General features: G+C 45.7%; 1 protein-coding gene across 1 annotated transcript in view; it reads left to right on the top strand.

The window, feature by feature from the left end:
- The window catches only part of LOC311605533 (uncharacterized protein), a 77,139-nt gene extending 66,065 nt beyond the window's left edge, over positions 1-11,074 (top strand). Inside the window, exons 6-8 of the mRNA XM_084796157.1 lie at positions 5,535-5,749; positions 8,081-8,124; positions 10,517-11,074. Of these exons, the coding sequence (XP_084652283.1) occupies positions 5,535-5,749; positions 8,081-8,124; positions 10,517-10,607 (350 nt within the window). The 3' untranslated portion in view covers positions 10,608-11,074. The remainder of the gene's footprint in view (positions 1-5,534; positions 5,750-8,080; positions 8,125-10,516) is intronic.
- The last annotated feature ends 8,632 nt before the right edge of the window (positions 11,075-19,706 follow it).

Here is a 19,706-nt window from a genome sequence, read left to right as displayed (position 1 = left end):
GGAACAGGATGTGCAAAGGCCCCGGCGTGGGAGTGTTCTAGAGGAACAGCGGGAAGCTAGCGCATCTCAGGACTGAGTGAAGAGTAGGCACAGTATTGAAGGAACATGGGGTGGGGGGAGGGGAGGGGTCATACAGAACCTTGGAGACCATTGTAGGACTTCCTCATGAGGTAAGAGCTGATGGAGAGTTCTGAGTAATATTATCTGTTTCACATTACAACAGGAATAACCTAGCTGTTGAGTTGAAAACAACAAAATGGAAATATTGTGAGCAGCATGCAGGGGTCAGGTGGTGGTGGTGGTGGTGGTGGTGGTGTCACTGTCCCAATCCAGGACTAGGGGCCAGTGGGTGACAGGGATGGTGGGGAGACGGTGGTATTATAAAAATGGGTGGATGTGGACCTTGGGTCCGCTCCCTTCAGCTAGCAAACACTTTGGGAGGGATTGGACACAGAGCTATAAGACAGACAACCCCCGCCACAAGAGCTCAGTCTCACAGTGATAACAACACAATAATAACGAACAAGAATAACAAACAAGAATAATAACAAACCAGTAAGGCAGCTACAGTGTGCTGTGGCCAGTGCAGGGCAGGAAGAACGTTCAGGTACAGATTTACACCTAGACAAGGAATAGCAAGCCTGAACGAAAGCTGTGGTTCATAGGGTGCCCCTTGCGGGTGGAGGGGACAACAGTGTAGGAAAGCTGTAGTTATGGGAAGTTGTGACCTCCCATTTGGGTGCTGGGAACCGAGCCCAGATCTTCTTGAGGAGCAGTATGTGTTCTCACCAGCCGAGCGGGCTAAGCAAGTCCAATAGAATACCTTGTTGAGAAGAGACAGGACAAAGAAAGGAGACCTTACATCTTGAGTGGTATCAACCTGTGGGCGGGCAGGTATGTGAAAACTCAGGATAGATAAAGGCATAGGAGCAGGCTAGATAGCTTGGTCACCTTGATACAAACTAGAACCGCATGCCGAGAGACGCGTCTACACTGGATTGGCCTGTAGGCATGACTGTGGGGTAGCTTAAATCAGTGGTTCTCAGCCTTCCTAATGCTGTGACCCTTGAATACAGTTCCTCATATTGTAATGACTCCAACCATAAGATTATTTTTGTTGCCACTTCATAGCTGTAAATTTGCTACTGTTTGAGTAATATCTGATATGCAGGATATCTGATATGTGACCCCCATGAAAGAGTCATTTGACACCAAAGGGTCATGACCCACAGGCTGAGAACCGCTGCCTTAAGTGCTGCGGGAAGACCTAGCCTGAAAGTGGACTGTGCCTTCTGGTCAAAGCTCAGATAGAAGAGCCTGGAAGGACAGAAGCTTTGCTTATTCTTGCTCTCTGGACTTTTACTCTCACTGGGTGAGATCACCTGACCTGTTCCGGCCACTGATGTTTCTGTGGCTGTCATTAGAACCAGCTTCTTCGACCTTCCAACATGGACTGAAAGCCAGTGGCTGCCCAGGAATGCCTGCAGAACCATATTTGGACTGCTGCAACATCTGGCATCACGGGCTGGGAATTGGGGCTCCCTGGCGTGAGGCGGCCATTGTTGGATTACTCTTGCTTCATCCTGTAAGCCAATAAGCTGGATCCTCTTTTAGTATCTATCCATTCTATCAGTTGTTCCTGTAGAAAACCATGCTAATGCTTCTTGCAGTTAGCTCTCCGGGGCCATCTTTACTGATGCCATTAAACCCTCTCTGTCCTGTGATTAATTTTTTTGTTCCTAATAGAAAAGAAGAAAAGTACCCATGTAGATTTATATTAGGTAAATAAGAGGAAGGGAGAGAAATATTTTACATACCTGTTTCTGGGTGGATAAAGAATCCCCTCCCAGCTCTCCAGTGTGTGAGAACTTATCAAACAGGAGATCTTATCAGACAGTCCCTGGTTGGGGGGGGCAGCAAACAGTGCCCATGTGAGTTTCTGTATTCTGTATATAGAGAATTCTTTTGAAATCGAGTCTAAAAAAGTGACCCACACAACTGTCTGAAAAACTTCTCCTGAGCTGGTGTCACTGAGATGCTAAGTGAAGCTTCCCCAGGTGTAATCCTTGCTTTCATGTTGTTTTCATCAAAGTTTGACCCTTGAATTTTGTATGGAATGTTTTATGCAGCATATTAAGTGGCTCTCTGGTGGCTTGGTGCGATCACGTGGTTGGTAGACTTTGTGTCATAAACTCCCTTTGAGACGCTCATTTAAATTTCCCATTGACATACGCATTCTATCCCACAGCACAACTCAAAAATTTAAAAACCGCTCCAAGTGCCGAACAGTGACGGAATTCGCTTCTATAATTCAGGAGGGCACAAGCTTCACGGGGAAAATGGAAAAGAACGTCTAATCTGGGGAGGTGGCTGGCGACCTGGTAGGCGTCCTATTTGACATCAGCAGAGGCACAGTTTTTCCTTGCATCAGTGACTGTTAGCTGGTTAAGTGTGGAAGCTCCAGAAACAATGCAGCTGTAAAGGCGGCACGGCTCAGACGCCTCGTTGCACCCAGTGCTTTGTTTATTAACTATAACACCTGCCGTGTCCAAGCCTGTGCTGTCATCTCCAGATGCAGAAGGAAGGAGTCCCTCAATCCTCATTTGAACCTCCAAATAATAAAAGAGCAATCAAGCTTGTATAGCAGTCTGAGTCATCTGGATAGCCTATGAAGACATGGTTTTCCTTTATTGGACTGAAATGCTTGTGATATCAGTTATTTCCTTAGTGAATATTAGTAAAATGGGCTTTATTTGCTTGGTATGCGAGGCCCTGAAAATGATGGTGTGGACTCAAATGGCACCTTGTTGCTGCATCCTCTGTAGGCGATGGATGTTCTCTTATGGACTCAAATGGCACCTTGTTGCTGCATCCTCTGTAGGAGATGGATGTTCTCTTATGGACTCAAATGGCACCTTGTTGCTGCATCCTCTGTAGGCGATGGATGTTCTCTTATGGGGCAGAAGGTAGAATGGCAAAGGCATTTAGTCTGGTTCTCTCTAGCCTTCTAGGAGGTTATGATCCCACTTGTGAGGGCTCCTCCCACAAGATTTGATCTCTCCTGAACACTTCACTTTATGAGAACCTCATTCGGATTTAGCATATTAACTTGGTTGTGGGGTGGGGTGGGGGGGTGGAGCATACATCCAAACCATAGTATGATGGAAATGGGTCCATATGGTCAAGAAGTGTATAGAGCTGGCTGTCAGGATGGCATATGGAAGAGGAAACCGACTGATATGAGCCGACTTGGTATTCATAGATGGGATCCGAGTCTGGGCAGTGTGTTGGTCTCATGGAAAAAGTACATCCTGATGGGCGTTATTCCATCAATAGGAAGAAAGATAGAAATGATACACAGGGTTTGCTCCAGCAAAGCAGCCCTACTGCCAGACTCAGAACTCATGCACTTGCTGGCTCTCTTGCTATGGGAGAGTCTACCTAGCTCATTAGAAGCGTGTGTTAGAGAAATGGATACCTTGGCCAGAAACCAAAGGGGCCATATAAGGGAAAGAAACACTCAGTTTCAGAACGCAGTTCTGGCCGACTTGTATTCAGGACAAGAAAGGCGAATGAAGAAAGAAAAGCTGTTTCAACCCCCACTTTGTCTTCCTGAATGGGGTTAAAGGTGCAGCACTACAATGCACGTCAACTCCAGAGGCATGCCTTCGGACCGCAGGTGGTGTCGAATGTGAGGCGGCTGACTGCTACTTTGCTGGAAATGGTCAAAAGCTTAGAAAAGGTGATGCTCGCCTGCTGTGCACTGGCTGATGTCTGACCAAGCCCCAGTCCAGGCATTCTCTGCCTGCCCTTCTTTCTATGGATACTGCCCTGTCTTTGGTGCATCCTTGGCCACACTGCACGCTGGGTGCTGAGCCTGATACTCTGAGGGAATAGATAACTTAAGCATTGGGAATTTGCTTCCTTCTTGGGCTTGGTCAATATGGGATTAAGGCTGAGATTCTCTTGCAAATGCTATGAACTCTGGGCTTTTGATTAAGTGGGGGGACTGGAGAGAAACCAGGCCAGACAGTCTAGACCTCACTCGGCATGCAGCTCGGCATGCATGCGAATGCTATACTGTTCGTGTCTAAGAATCTGTGCCACCATAAGGAGCTTTGGACAAGAGAGTTTAGCAGTCCTATCCTGTCTTTGAAAGTCGTGGGTGGAGGAGTGGAGGCTGCATGTTGGGGGACAAAGGAACAGCAGACACAGACAGCAGTAGGCAGGGCATGGCCGTAACAGGTGAGAGATGACGGGGACTTACCCCATGGTAACAGATTACCTCATGAGCTTTGTTTAGGGATGAGGGAGGACATGTTTTCATGTATATGCTTTTGGCTTAGGCAACTGGTCAGGTGATGACAGCCCTTCATGGCCTGGGGTGCAGAGAGAGAGAGAGAGAGAGAGAGAGAGAGAGAGAGAGAGAGAGAGAGAGAGAGAGAGAGATTAGAAAGTAAAATTTTATGCTGTTTTTTTTTTTATTATTCAGCTTCATAATTTTTAGAACTGTGGTAAAAGGCATGAAGGCTTTTTGAGCCCTAGGTTCTGAGCTGTATGCTAAATGCTATGCTTGGATTACTTCAGTCAACATCTGGGACAATGCAGCCTGCTAATTATGACTGCTAGGGCGATTTTACAGAGGAGGCAGTTTGGGCTTAGAAAGGGCATCTATCTAGTAAATTAGCTAAGCAAGCAACAGAAGATGGAATTAGACGGATACAGGCTTGACTGTCTGGATTTCCCAGCAGGGAAGGACTTGAGCCACATAAGACTCAGTGTGCTGATGGCATAAGAGGCCTTAGCGCAGAGCATGTGGTTCAGGGAACAGAGTGGCTGGTGACGTCCCTGACAATGCATTCTCCATTCCTGCTATTAACTCAGAAGCAAGGAATGAAAAAAACGACTCCACTTCCCAGCCTTACAAAATGGAGGCCAGGAAAGAGAGTTCATGTATTTATTTGTGGTGTAGCAGGGTGTGAGGTGGGGGTGGGGGAAGCAGAGTGACGTTTCTGACTCCTAAGCTCGTTTTCTTTTTGCTTTGCTAGGCAGCCTTTCGTTTTCTGCGGGGCGCAGGGGGTTGGGCAGGAGCGGGGGAATAGAATGATCAATAATTAGCTTTCTGAGGTCCTAAGACTTGTTAGTCCCCAGTGAAGCTCAAGACTGTGAAGGTTCCCACTGTCGGTGTTGCACGGGGCTCTTTGGGAGGTTCCACCTTAAGGGAACCAAGCTCTTAAATCTGTTATTGCTGACAGCCCTCAGAGTTTGGCTCTCCCTCCCCTCGGTGTTGGCATCTGCTGCCCCGAAGAAACTCCAACACAGGTGCACAGGAGACCACAGCACATCCATGGCAGGGCTGTTTGTAGTAACAAAAGCGTGGGAGGGGGACAGAGGGGACCGGCAAACCCTTGACAGGAAGCTGCAGAGAAAAGTGTTCAATGTATTGACCGCCCTCTCCCCCCTCTCCGCTGCCCTGCTGGAATCTCAGTGCTTCAAGGAGAGAGACTGAATCTGTTTTCTCCTTGTGTCCCCAGCTCCTGGAGCAAATGCCTGGGATACAGAACCCTGCCCTAAGGACAGTTGGCGGGTAGTGAATAATGAGTGGATCTCAGCCACTCAAGGGAGCATCGCTGAAAGTCAGAGACAGGAGTTGGACAGGCGAGGCAAGACAGCGGTGACGTGCCAGCTTTCAAAGTGGAAGGCCACTCACTCCTTAGCAATGGACTGTTTAGGTGTGTACCTGTCCAAGGTAAAACTACCTGAACCCAAAAGGAAGATGAAAAAGAACAAACTGTGGAGTATTGGCAATAAAAAGGAGGGGCCCAAGGATGCCTTTTCTGTCCTATAAATCCCCATCCCCCCCCCCCCCCGCTGCCGCAGTGTGGCACAGGGTGTCCACTCCCACAGAGACCGTGGCCCTTCCCTGCTCTGATGAAGGGACAAGCCACTCTGAAGAGATCAGCCTCCTCTTTCTCTCATTTCTGGGTCACCTCGATCAATCCTGATCAGGCAGCTGATGCCAAAACTTAGGAAGGGCATTCTGGGGATGGGGTGTCCCGTACTCCAGTCCTCTTCTCTTGGTGACATCTCTTCTCTCCTTAGACATCTCCCTCTCTTTTTCTGATGGCCATCCCATGGGGAGCCTGGCCACTTGCCTAATTTACTAAAGGACCTCATAGCTGGAATTCCGTTGGCTTTGTCTACATGAGTGGTAAAAGCCCCTCCTGGGGTTTACTGGTGTATCTGTAAACTTAGCGTGGGTCCTTGATATATGCAAGGGGCCACAGTAAAGGCACTGCTGACTGACCACGTAGCGATATGGCTGAGAATTGTATGGTAGCTGGCAGGGGTGGGGGAGGGGGGTAGGAGGTGGGGGTGGGATTGGGGGTGAGGAGGGGCGAGAGAGAGCACAGCCAGAGCCAAGCGGAAGAGTCCAAGAGCAGAGGCAAAAGGGAGAAGAGTGAACACAGCCAACAGACTGGACATGACCAGGGCTGTCTGTGAGGAGCGAGGAGAAAAGCAATAACAATAGCTAATAAGGAGAGCATAGTGCCATAGTGAGAAAGGTGGGGGGTTATTAGGAAGGTGAGTGGGTGAGGGGAGGGAAGGGCCTGGAGACGTGTGTGTGTGTGTGTGTGTGTGTGTGTGTGTGTGGCTTTGAGATCTATAAAAAATTCCTGTGATACCGAGAGAGCCTGGGGGCCAGCATGGGCTTTGATATACAACCATAGGCATATGTCAACGGAGAGCCATATGTCCCTTTTGCCAAGAGTCAGGGAGATGGTGGCTTTTGGCAGATGAGAACCAGTTTCACAAGTTCCTGAGGAATGGAATGGCAGCTTTTACCTAACCACCAGAAATCTTCCTATAGTCCAGGCTGAGCTCACTTCGGGATACTTGGACTGCCTTTTGGAGTTTGGATCCTTTGAGTTCAGGTCTGTTAGACCTGACATTTCTCATCTGCCGCTTCCTCTCCCTCTCTCAGTGTCCTTCAGTCTCCAGAAACGGAGCCTTTTGTCCACCAGACTGCGTTCACCACAAACTCCCTGGGATGGGAAGGCTCAGCCAAGTGCACCTTCTGTAGGATTCTGGGAGTTCCTTCTGTAGGATTCTGGGAGTTCCTTCGGTTTGGCCCTTGACTCTTGCTACTTGACCACATAAGCCAGGGATGCCTTCTTCGAACCAGGTTAATTTCTCCAGCCATTCTTGTATCCCAAGTGACGACCCGGGGGCACCTGTAGCCTCCTTCTTCCTCTCCTTATGGCATGTATTCCAAATTGAGTCTAAGGACACCCCGTTTGTCGTACCTAAATTCCAACCTCAAAACGTTGGGTCTCCCCAGCCTCAGAGCCACTACTCTAACCTGCTCTCTGCTCACATCTGGCCCAAATATCACTTAGGCAATAGCCACATCTGGCCTGAGTGTGGTACCTTCCATTTCCAAAATTCTCACCAGTCTAGAGAAACGCCATTAGAGGAAAGGCACACGGCCTGAAGTTTCCCACCTTCAAGTCTCATTTTCCTCTCCGCTCCTGTCCTTCACAGCGCTCCTTACACCAGGCTTTACCTGCTCGAACCTAGTTACCCAAAGCCTCTCTCAGATGCGACTCTGGCTGATGAGCTCCCTCCCTATTGAAGCAGAGCAGACACTATGCGTTAAGTTATGTTATCCAATTGTCCCGAGACATTTAAGGCCGTGAGGGAGGGGATGAAGGGATGAGGAGTTGGGAAGAATAGAATGGGGAACTGTAACCAGGTCACATGATGTGAGAACAAAAGCTATTTTCAGAGGGGGTTGGGGGTGGGGAAGAAAGGAAGAAGGGAAAGAAGAAAGGAGGAAGAAAGGAGCTTGTTTAAGAAGATAGAATTTGGCTTTCCTTTTTTTCAGGCTTAATCAAGGACGTTTGTCTAAAGGAATTCTCTCTTCCCTTGTCTTAGCTCAGGCTAGCCCACTGACTACAACAGGGAAAGGGAGAAAAAGACAGCCCAGACCTTTGCCAATTCTTGACATGAGTTCCTCACGCTCCTGAGGGAGATTACTCTCCAAAGCAACATTATCTCTTTTTCCTGTCTCTTCTAGAACCAGAGAGAAGCCTCACTTTGTGGTTCTAGGTACTCTCACAGGTATGGACTCTGTCTCCTTGAGCTAACACCGCGAAATGTCTTCCTCTGTTTCTCTAGTTTGCTCTTTTGGCACCACCTGCCAGAGTTATTTATAGGTGTCACCTCTTTCTACATCCATACTAACCTGACTAAATTCTTTTTAAAAGAAAAGATCACTTTTGATCTATGAGGTGGTGGATCCCATAGGGATTTGTGACTTGATGAGACAGGGGCTTGCCTTAATCGGAAAGCAACCCTCTGATTTGCAGCCATCTTGGCTATAGGGTACAAGTGGGAGGGAGGGAGGAATGGGAGGATAAAAGTGATGGGATAACAATTGAGTTGTAATCTGAATAAATTAATTAAATTTTAAAAAAAGGGGGGGGAAGGCACAAAGAAGAAACAGAGAGTAAATTAAAATGGGAATATTCCAAATAAACTAGGCTGACATTTTAGAAAAAAAAAGATGGAAATGACCATGCAACTTGGCTGCTGTCTTTGGTAATGACATCATCGTTGCTGTTAGTTTAATGGTATGGCCTAACAAATGTTTATTATTAGGCTTATAATTATTACTGTGGTATTACTTAACCTACTTCCATAATCAGTAAAGAATCAGGCAACTGATGTGTTTTCGAATAGCCTTATCACTTGGGACATGGCAGATATCTCCCATTATATCCCAGCCTCCATCCCATGCCATCTGCTTCTAATAATTTCTGTTCGGTCTACTTCCCATCCATAACCCCAAAATACTTGCTAAGGTTGTTCATCTGGGCCATTTCTTCGCATGTGAAACTTTAGAGTTCCTCCTCTTGGCCTGTGTGGCTCTTTCCTACTCAATGGCGATCTTTTTTACTCTTCTGGTACCTTCTCTGCTTCTCCTTCCCAAGATCCTTCTCTCCCAAAGCTGTAGAACTTTGGCTGCACCTTCCTCATTCTGCCCTGCCCAGGTTTAGGCCTTTAAAGCAGGCCTTTAACCAGGAATAATTTCTTAGGCAAGGTTAAACAGCAATACTTGGGGTACGTGACAGTTTGCTCATAAACAGTAAGAATCTTGGGGTGTGGGGTAAGCAATTAACAAATACAAAGCAGCAGACCACACTCCTGCATAGCATGAAGAAAGCAAATGCCACATGATTTTACCACCATCTTGTTGGCACAGACCAAAATGATGACACCCCTAAGCCTTGATGGTCCCACCGAGTCCTTTGGGGAGCCACAGCACCCCCTTTTTACATTAGGCTGAGAACATGTCAGACCTCCAAGGTGTTCATTTTGTAATTTTAATGTTTTGTTTTGCTTTCATTCTGACAGTTTTTTTACACGATACAGTTACTGGCATCTAAAGAGGTCCTAAAAGTTTCTCCCGACTCCAACACTACCGTACTAAGAACAGAGCTAACAGTGACATTCACAGGAGTCTTGGCACTCCAATTCGACCAGGACAGCTACCACTAGGGATTTTCTATGTTGGGTTGCATATTATTCCATTTCTGGGGAGGCTTCTGTTCCGAAAACAAAAGCAATGGAAACGCAGTTACCACTCATCCAGATTAGTGTCCCACCACCCGCCTCTACCTCTAAATATCCTGAAACCAAAAAAAAAAAAAATCCTAATCCCAGAATTCCCAGATGCTAGAGTAGACCTTGGCCTTGACATCCTAAATAATATTTCAAAGCATCAGGCCCTATATATGTTAGTGTATTCAGGGGCCTAGCTATTGCTGCTGCCGCTGTCAGGTGTGCCAGATGTGTGCAGACATGGTAAAGGGAGCCCCGCCATCCCAGTGCCCACCGCCTCTGTGCCAGCTTCTCTCTGTCCCCATGTTTTCTCTTTCTCTCCCTGTCTCCTCTCTCTGCCCTCATGTCTCACTCACTGTCTCGCTGTCTCTATTTATTCCACCTTCTCCAGGTCCTCATTCCCCTCCCTTTCCCCCCAAAAAAACCTCCTTTACACCAGACCTGTTGCATGGCGTAATTCCTCAGCGGGGTACACCTTGGCCTGGGATCGCCACAGGGACCCCCACTCCCCAATCGCATCATCTTTACAGATCATAACAACATGGACTCCACGTTAGGTGCCCAACCCGGTCCTTAGTCTGCCATCAGGAAAACCCGACCGGGAAGGAACTTTGGCGTTCCTCTAAGCGCCGACGTAGCTTAACATGTTGTGTTTACGTGTTTCCTGTGTATAACACCTTCTGTTCCACTTGTTTATTTTTCCCCATTCCTATAAAAACAACAGCTTCTAAGAACTAAAATATCTCAATGAAACTGCCATCTACTTTAGTTTTTTTTCCCCCGTGTACAAAAATTAGATTTTTTTTTCTTTTTAAAAAGAAACTTTGTTGCTTGTTTCTCCCTCCTCTTGGAATACTTCTATAAAAATAGGCTCTTTGTTTCCCTATAGCTCCCTCATGCTTTGGAAATCCACGCCACTGAAGTTTAAAGAGACATTAAAGCAGCCCGGGGAGTCATTTCCCCTTGCTTCGTTTGGGTAACAAAGTATTTCTGAACTGTGCTCTGACGCCGACTTTGAATTACTTCTCCCTTCCTGTCTGCCCCCATCCCCCAAACCATGGAAGCATGCATGATTGCCCAGCCCAGCGGTGAGTGTGGAAGATAATGCTGGCACACCTGCTCTTCAAATACTGTCCTAACAAAGAAATAGGATTCCTAACCAAGGCCAGGGAAGGGCGGATGAAAGCACCGAGGGGATGCGTGGGCTACGACATGAGGTCAAACTAAGAAGATTAAGACGTTTGGCCCACAGGGATGAAGGCTGCATGGGGAGGTGATCAAAGGCAGCGGAGCCACAAAGGGCATCAGTATGTTCCTGTTTGCCAAATCCCAACATGCAACACCGAGCAGAGAGAAGAAAATTAGGAGGAAAAAAAAAAAACCCAGAGCAAAAAGATTTGGCTCACGCATTAAGTCACAAACTTTTGGCACAAGTCGCTTCCAAGATATGGTTTGCATCGAAAGTAGTAAATCTTCAAAGAAAAGCATAATGTGTTTCTGAGTGGTAGAGGCGCAGAGGATGTCAGAGGTAAACTGTGCTGTCCTAGGGTACTTTGCCAGCATGGTTGTGTTTGGATGGGTCCCATGTCAGAGGTAGACTGCTAAGCCATGTTTGCTCTGCTGGTGCTCAAATACAGCAAAATTGAGGTTCTTAATGGGGTGGGGGGAACACCTTATTCAGCCATGTACCCTAAAAATTGTAAATGATGGCCATAATTTCCTCAGTTTGTAGGGGCTGTCTTGCTTTAAAGCAGCGGTTCTTAACCTATGGGTCGTGACCCCTTTGCGGGGGTGGAAGTGGGGGGGGTCAAACAATCCTTTCACAGGGGTCACCTAAGATCATGAGAAAGCACAGATATTTCCATTGCAATTCCTAACAGTAGCAAAATTACAGTTGTGAGGTAGCAACGAAGATAACTTAAGTGTGGTGGTGGTGGTGGTGGGGTCACCACAACGTGAAGGGCTGTATTAAGGAAAAGTCTACTTTAAGGAAAGTCTCCAGCCTTCTGGAAGCCCCAGCTTCTCAGTTTCTGGAGCTGTTTCTTTTTAACACAGTGAGGTAGGGCAGTATTGAAATGAGTGTAATGGCTGATGTGCTGTGTCACCTCAAAGCAGATGAATAGGATCAGAGAAGAAAAAGGCAGAAGAGATTTTTTTCATACACGTGAGAAAATATCCAATGACCACTCCTCCGTGTTAGAGGTAGGAATTTCTTTCTGGGGCACACATGGCCTCTCCAGCCCTCTCAGTCTTCCTCAGTACCAAGGGCTGACTGGGAAAGTCGACACTGGCACTTTTTCTCTCAGCTGAAGAAAGAAATCAAGAGAAATAGCATTGGAGCCTGGAGAGATGGCTCAGCAGCTAAGACCACATGCGGCTCTTGCAGCAGCCATGGGTTCCTTTTCCCACCTCGCATACTTGGTGGCTAAACAGGCATCTGTAACTCCAGTTTCTGAGAATCCAACATTCTCTCATGGCCTCTTCTGGTCCTGCATACATGCAGGTCAGACACCCAGTCATCAAATAAAAGGATAAAAAGTCAAGGGTTGTTAGCATTCCTCACATGCTTTCTTAAGCACCAATGAGATATACCTTGAAATAATGTATTTTTTTTTACAATAGTATTCCAACCACCAGCAAGATCAAGAGTTGATTTTTTTTACATATAAAAATTAATACAATATAAATGGCCGAGTCATATATGCAGTTCAGCTCTTTCTCTGTTTATTGCTACATCAAAACTTAGTGGCTAAAAACAATGGTGAGCAAACTGTAGTGATGAATTTAAGGAGTCAGTAGCACGTGCCATCTGTCTCCTGGGACAACAAACGCAGCCTCCAAGTGGCTGGAGTCCTATGGAGGGTTCTAAACTGGCGTGTTTGGCCCCTGGGCGTGGACGGCTTGAAGGCTGGCTGCACTAGTGATGCCAGCGAGAACAGCTATACTTGGCTCACCAGCCCACTTTCAAGAGAGGAGTCTTGATGGGAAACAGGGCACGATGTAGAAAAACTGAGAGGGCGACATTGTCATGGTCATCCTAGAAAAGGCAATATATAGTCACTATGGAGATATAGTTGTGTGTATAAATAGTTATTCCCTGAGCTGCTATGTTAATTAGAGGGCTCTTTTTCTTTTCTTTTCTTTCTTCCTTTTTTCTTGTTCTCACTCTCTCCCTCTCTCTCTCTCTCTCTCTCTCTCTCTCTCTCTCTCTCTCTCTGTGTCCAGATGCTATGGAATATAAGGGTGTGTTTGCGGGGTAGAAGAGCAATATTGGTAAAAGAATAACCTGAATACAGCACCCTTTTGCTAAGGGCATTCAGATAGACAAATCAAGCTGGCAGGGCCTCTGGTACACTCTGCTGTATCTTGAGAGAAAGGAGCTGCTGCCGAGTAGATGCTCATAGAATATGTTGTAGAACCGACTTAGTAGAGGAAACAAAGGAATGCCTTCCTTTCTGTGAACAGAAGGCTCAGGTGGAACAGGAACGGAGGGAAATCACATCAGTTTTCACCCCAGGATACAGAAGTGGTTGAAGAGAGAAGGGGATGGGAAAGGCCAAGGAATCAACTGGAATCCCAGCCAGAGGGCAGAGAGTGAAATCTTGAGTCAGGGATGGAGAAGAGAGGGTCAGCGCAAAGGGTATCAAAGTAATAACAAAGGGCTTAGAGCACAAAGTTTCCAAAAAATAAAGAAATCCGAGTCAGCATCTAACAGCGTGTAATTCCCTAGGGAGAATAAGCAGAGCAAAGTGCGTTCAGACACATCCTGACCAAAACACAGGATGACTTCTGTATCTGCAGAGAAACAAAAGCCCCGAATCCTTCAGAGTTAGTGCACACAATTATGATTTTTTAAAGACTGTATCTGTATGTTATTAAATGCCACACACAATGAGAGAGGAGTCACTTTGATATGAACATTAAGTAGTAATAGAGTTTTGAGGGGAAAAGGTTTTGACCAGAATAGTCACTCAAGTTTTTGTCACTGTATGAATGTCACAGAAAAGCATTTTCACATACGCTGGGGGAGACCGTCACCATGTAAGATTTCAGGAGAAGGATTAAACATATGTACGTGGATGGTTTTCTCCTTGTATCAGCAGAGCCCGGCTATTACAGGAGGGCAACGCGGACGGCCTCAGCTTGCAGGAGGACAGATGATAGATGTTTGAAGAGTAGTGAGCAGATTGCAGGAAAAACACCATAATCTTGGCAGAGTTTACCTGTGACAAAGCAATCAGCTACCTGACAATACTCAGAAAAGCCTCCTGGCTCCATATTCAGAGGCAACAGATTACTGAGAAAGCACAAAATGAAGAATATCAATATATATTTGTGTGCGTGTGTATGTGCGTGTATGTGTGTGTGTATCAATATGCTTGTTATATATGCTTACTTTATATTATATATTTTATGTATTTATTATCTATTATATAAGATAGTATATCACTATGGTTATTATATATGTTTATTTTATTTTTAATTGGTATAGGAACAGAAAATAACTGTGAATATTAATGAGATACCAGTTACTACTCAATGAATCCCATACTGTTTAAGCCAGGATAAGTATATTTATCGTATCAGCTAATTTCTTTGTGATGAAAACTTGGAAAAATCTGCCTGGCCTACTTGAAACGTACTGCCTTGTTGCTACTTCTAGTCCCCATCCTATGCCCAAGCACCCTGGAGCTGAAGGCTGTATCTGAAGTCCTGTTTATGTAAGGATACATAATTCACGCTCTCCTTTAGAAAAATCCTGCAGCCATGGATTGGCCCCAGGCAAGAACAACAGCAACAGGAAAACAAAAAAAAAATCTGTTAGCATGTGCATTCTTGCCCTGGAGCCTGGAGTCAAGTTCTTTGCATTCTGCCATTTAGCTGGTCCACAAGAAAGCTGGCTGTTAGCTCCTCACCCTGACACCACAGAGAGAAGGCTGTCAGCTGAAGGATTCTCGTCCTGTTTAGCTCATATGTCAGGAAGTTTACAGCATACAGAAGATAATGCCCCCCCCCCCAACACAAAACAAGAAAACAAACCCAAAACAATAACATCAAAAACTGACGCCCCCCCTCCCCGAAGAAGCAGATTTTGGGGGGACTGAAGATAATTTACAAACAATAACAAGTATTCTGAGAGAGCCAAGACGGCACTGGAAACTATTGTACCATAAAAGGAGAACAAGATGGTGCGAAATTGAAAAATACCAAGAACAAACAAAGATACTTAGAGATTAGATGGATGGTGGCAGAAATAAAACATCCGGCTGAGTAATTGGAAGAAAGAATTATAGAAGTCTCCTAAGAGAGAGGATAAAAACAAGGGGAAAGAGAGAGGGCAATTAAGGTAAAGACATGACACCCAGCAGACAGCCAGCAGACAAAGGAGGTTGTTGGTCATCTTTCCAGAAATGGTTTCATGACGCCATAGTGAGGGCAACAGAAGTGGCCAAAGGATGTGTTTTTCGTTACCTGACCTAGAGATTGGCTCCATGGCTTAAAGCAAACCCAAAGAAATGCCGAGGCTCACAGAAGGAAGGTATGGTCCCAACTCATTAACAGTCCAAAGGGTGATAAGTTCCCCCACCGTGACATCTTATTGGAAAACTACCTAATCCATACCCATTGTCATTTCCTGTTCCGGTGCAGGGCAGCGATCTCAGATTAGACTGCAAAGAGCTCCAAGGCTGTGGATTTATTTTTGCAAGAGTCTTGGGAAGCCACCATTGTGGATCTCGATGTATGCAGTTGTAAGTTAGCATCTCTCATATGTATATGTATATATTCCCATATACAGAGTGGTCCATAGGCTCTTATATAAGCAATTAGAACGTTTGTGAGAAGGACTATATGCACTCTAGTCTCTGCACATAACCAAACACAGATACGCATTGGAAGAAACACATGGAGACCAGGTAGGAGGAAATTATTCACGTTGTCAAATAACTCTGTCCACCAGCTAAACAGTCCACCAGCACTGTACAGCAATGGCCTAGTGTATCGATGCTATTATTATTGTTATTAGCTCTTGACTGTGGTCAAGGGAAGGTTGCCTTCCAGGTAAGAGCTGTATCAGAAAGCTTCTTAACCACAGGCAAAGGGTTTCTCGCTCTGCAGCGCTCCGGCTTTGTACCATTCATTGGCAGAGGGTGGACTGACCATGGGAGAGAGCAGACAAAGTCACTTTTTATATAGTAAGTGAGCTTGAGACTCTCCATCCTGCAAATTAAGTTAAAATGAATGGCTTCTGTGCAGCGCACTGGGTGACAGGAAGTTTATAAATGTTACGTCTCCTGAGGTGTTCCAGTAATAGTACGTTGGGGTAGGATAAGCATTTCCTGTGACAGTCCCCTCGGAAAGAGCAGCAGTAGCCAGGGAGACTGGTTAATAAGTCAGCTACTTGAGAGTTGAAAATGAAAAAAAAAAAAAAAGGTAGGAGAATTAAAAAGAAAAAAAGTCGAAGGAGAAAAATGTTAATTTAGCCAGTTCAATGCTTCTCCTAAGAGAGTGATAGTCAACGCTGCTACCCGACTGTTTGTGGCTTTCTTCTGATTTCAATTTGTACAACAGTCTCTGTGAACACAGACTTTGTGTTGTGCTCATGCAGAGTTGAGGGACAGAGGAAGGTAAACATGAAACTTAGATTTAGTGTAGGGACAGGTCCGGAGATGGTGTCAGAAGGGCTACCAGGTACTGTCTGAATAGCCGGGGTGAGAAAGACGATGCTGGCTATACTCTGTCCTCACAGACATCAGTGGGACAGGGAGGTAGTGCATAGTGACACACCTGAGTGTCACACTCACAGGATGGAGGTTACACACAATGACACACCTGAGTATCACACTCACAGGATGGAGACAGCACACAGTGGCACACCTGAGTGTCACACTCACAGGATGGAGGTTACACACAATGACACACCTGAGTATCACACTCACAGGATGGAGACAGCACACAGTGGCACACCTGAGTGTCACACTCACAGGATGGAGGTTACACACAATGACACACCTGAGTATCACACTCACAGGATGGAGACAGCACACAGTGGCATACCTGAGTGTCACACTCACAGGATGAAGGTAACACACAGTGACACACCTGAGTGTCATACTCACAGGATGGAGGTAACACACACTAACACACCTGAGTGCCACCCTCACCGGATAGAGCTGGCACACAGGGGCATACCTGAGTGTCACAGTCTGACAGCCAGCTCAGAAAGAGGATTTTAATATCTTTCTCTAAGGCATCCTCAGAGGAGACTGAATTAATTGGGTTTTGAAAAGCCTGGACACTGACATCATTAGACAAAGGTACTACAATGTTCAAGAAGAGATGTGTACAAGAAGGAAGATTACCTCCTAAAAGGCAGCATTGCTTCCAGATCCTATTTATTTACTTTTTGTTTTTGGTATTCGTAAGGGTCTGAACTATCAGCCGGGGGGTGGGGGTGGGGTGGGGTAGGGATGGGGTGGGGGGGGCGCGGTGGCGATCATGTTTCATAGTTTCTTTTTGTGCATGTAATTCTACACATGTTTACACACAGGTTCTCCTATTTTGTTGGTATCCTTGGAAGTTAATAGTGTTGTTAAATAAATGAATGTATTAATTTTAATGTGAAATGATTTTTTTTGAAAAAGCAATACTGTTTCCTTGGGAAAGCTTCATGAAATATTTACTTTTCTATCACTGCCCTTGACAGTTACAATCATTTTAGGCTTTAGTTTGTTTGCTTTCTGGCCAGTATTCTGATGAAGAGGACAGAGAAGAACGCATGGCATCGCATTGCCATCTCTCCCCTCCTGGCTTCTCTGCTCCCAATTCTATCTTAGTTTAGGCCCACACCACTGCCTTGCCCAAGCCACTGTGGGCGGTACCATTGACTAAAAGGTGTCCTGAACTATGTGAGTAGACACATTGATCCGAGTATCAACAGCTAAGCAAGCAAGTGAGCATGTGTTTGCTGCTCTCTGCTCTTGGCTGGGGGGATGTGATTTTGGCGGCTATCCTAAGTCCCTGCTGCCTTAGATTTCCTGCTATAGACTCAAATTGTGTGCTAAAAGAACCACTCTATCCTCTAAGCTGGTTTTGGTGACACTATTTTATCTTGGTAACGGAAATGAAACCAGAGCACCCGGTTTGTGTGATTCCCTTATTGTTCCCGTGTCACCTACATTCCGATCACAGGAAGCACTCGGGCACAATCACCCTGATCTCTGTATGTGTCATTCCCTCTGCCTGGAATGCTTTCCTCTGTGTAAAGTGGAAAGGCTCTCCCAGCATCTGGGTGTATACAGGCATCGTGTCTATATTACACAGTAATGGGTTGTTTGCTTTTTTGGTTTTTGGGGTTTTTTTTTTTGTTGTTGTTGTTCTTTTTGTTTTTGTCTGTCTCCCTTTGTTCTGTGAGGCAGAATTACCCATGACTGACTGGAAGCTCCTGTTTCTGCCGTTGGGTGAGCATCTTGACATTGAGTAAACATTGGGTACACTTGTTCATTGGGTACTTGGACAGATACCTGGATGGGCAGAATGTGTGTTTAGATCTGTTGATAGTCAGTCATCCAATACTGATTATGGGCCATGCTCACAGTCTAAGTTGAAAATGAGCTATTTGGGTCTTTCCCTTTCCATGTTCCCATCTTAATCATGTTTTTTTGACTCCTTCTCTGTTGTTCAGCTGAAGTGTAGATGACCACAACTCTTTGCTAAAGGAGCACGAGCTGTAGGGCTAGGTTTAAATAGATCGCGTTGCTGGATAACTTTAGAATTCTACCCTTTAAGAGGGCAGGAAAGAGGCTGTTTTTCAAAATTGATCTTCATGAGCCACTGTTTGCATGTCCTTCTACACCATGGCGCTTCCTTACCCGTCACCTCTCCCAGCAACAGAGCTGTAAACTTCCACAGCTTAGGCGCGGAGACACAGCTGTCTTAACTCCATCCTCCTGACTGTGAAACCCTGTCCATGCTGGGCTAGTAAGGGCAGAGTTCTGCCGCTTGAGCCACAGCCTCCTCTCTAAGTCTGTCCCCTTTGATTACAAACGCAAAGTTGGTTTATCTTGTATTCACCCTTCAATCCTGAGTCGCACAGTGTTTGAACTTTGACCTCCTCCTTTCATCATCCGGAGGAGAATAGTGAACCCCATTTCCTGTAGCCTCTGGCGAGCATCATTGTGGGAAATGATTTCTTCTTAGTGGTGGGTCTCAGCTAGGATGACTTACTTGCTCAGCTGACCAGGACTCTCACTTGGCTGTCAGTAGCCTCTGGTTTTGAAACCATTCCATAATTCCCTGTCTCTATTATTATTATTATTATTATTATTATTATTATTATTATTATTATTATTATTATTATTGATCCTGATCTCATTCATAGCACTTCATTTCCTCAGTATCATTTTCCTTTCTATCCAGTCTTGTTTCCTCTCATTTCTCTATAGGCATTTTAAGGTCCTACACAGTTCTGAGTTTACCATGACCTGTCTCTTCTGTTTCCTCTCTTGGCAAGATTTGGAATCTAGTTCACAGAGTGCCTCATGCATGCCGGGCAAGCATTCTCCCACCGAGCTGCATCTCCAGCCCAGGCCATGTTCTCCGCAGGTGGAAACATTTCTTCAGACCTTTGGCTTGAGACTTCGACCTGTTAGGCTTCCGTAATAGCAGGCGTTTAGTGATCTCCATCGTATAGAGTTTTACATGTGTGTTGGTTAGACAGGAGAGAAAGGGGGACGTTCATAGAGAAAGAGGTAAAGGGTCCTTGTTTGATTCTTACCCAAAAATGGTCCAGAATCCCAGGGACAGGGATGCTTTTCTGGGAAACTCTAGTCTGAGTTTTGAAGAATTTCCTTGTTTTCTTAGAGCTCTCGCTGATCTGTTTAGATCATAAGCAAAGCTGAGATAATTTCTTTGAGGAACAGAGAGAGAAAAACAGCCCAAGAAAGGTTGGTATGGGGTCTATTTGGCATTGTCTATGGCCTAAGGAGGAAATTTGGGTGTTTCAGGTTCAATGACATTGGATCAGATTAAGGTTAAAAGGCAAGTTTTCATCAAGTGACTCCAATCAGACCAAAAAAGAA

This window comes from Acomys minous (genome assembly GCF_964271855.1).
Source record: "Acomys minous genome assembly, chromosome: 9".
Taxonomy (NCBI): domain Eukaryota; kingdom Metazoa; phylum Chordata; class Mammalia; order Rodentia; family Muridae; genus Acomys; species Acomys minous.
Note: the sequence above shows the minus strand (reverse complement) of the source record. Positions and strands in the feature narration are given on the sequence as shown.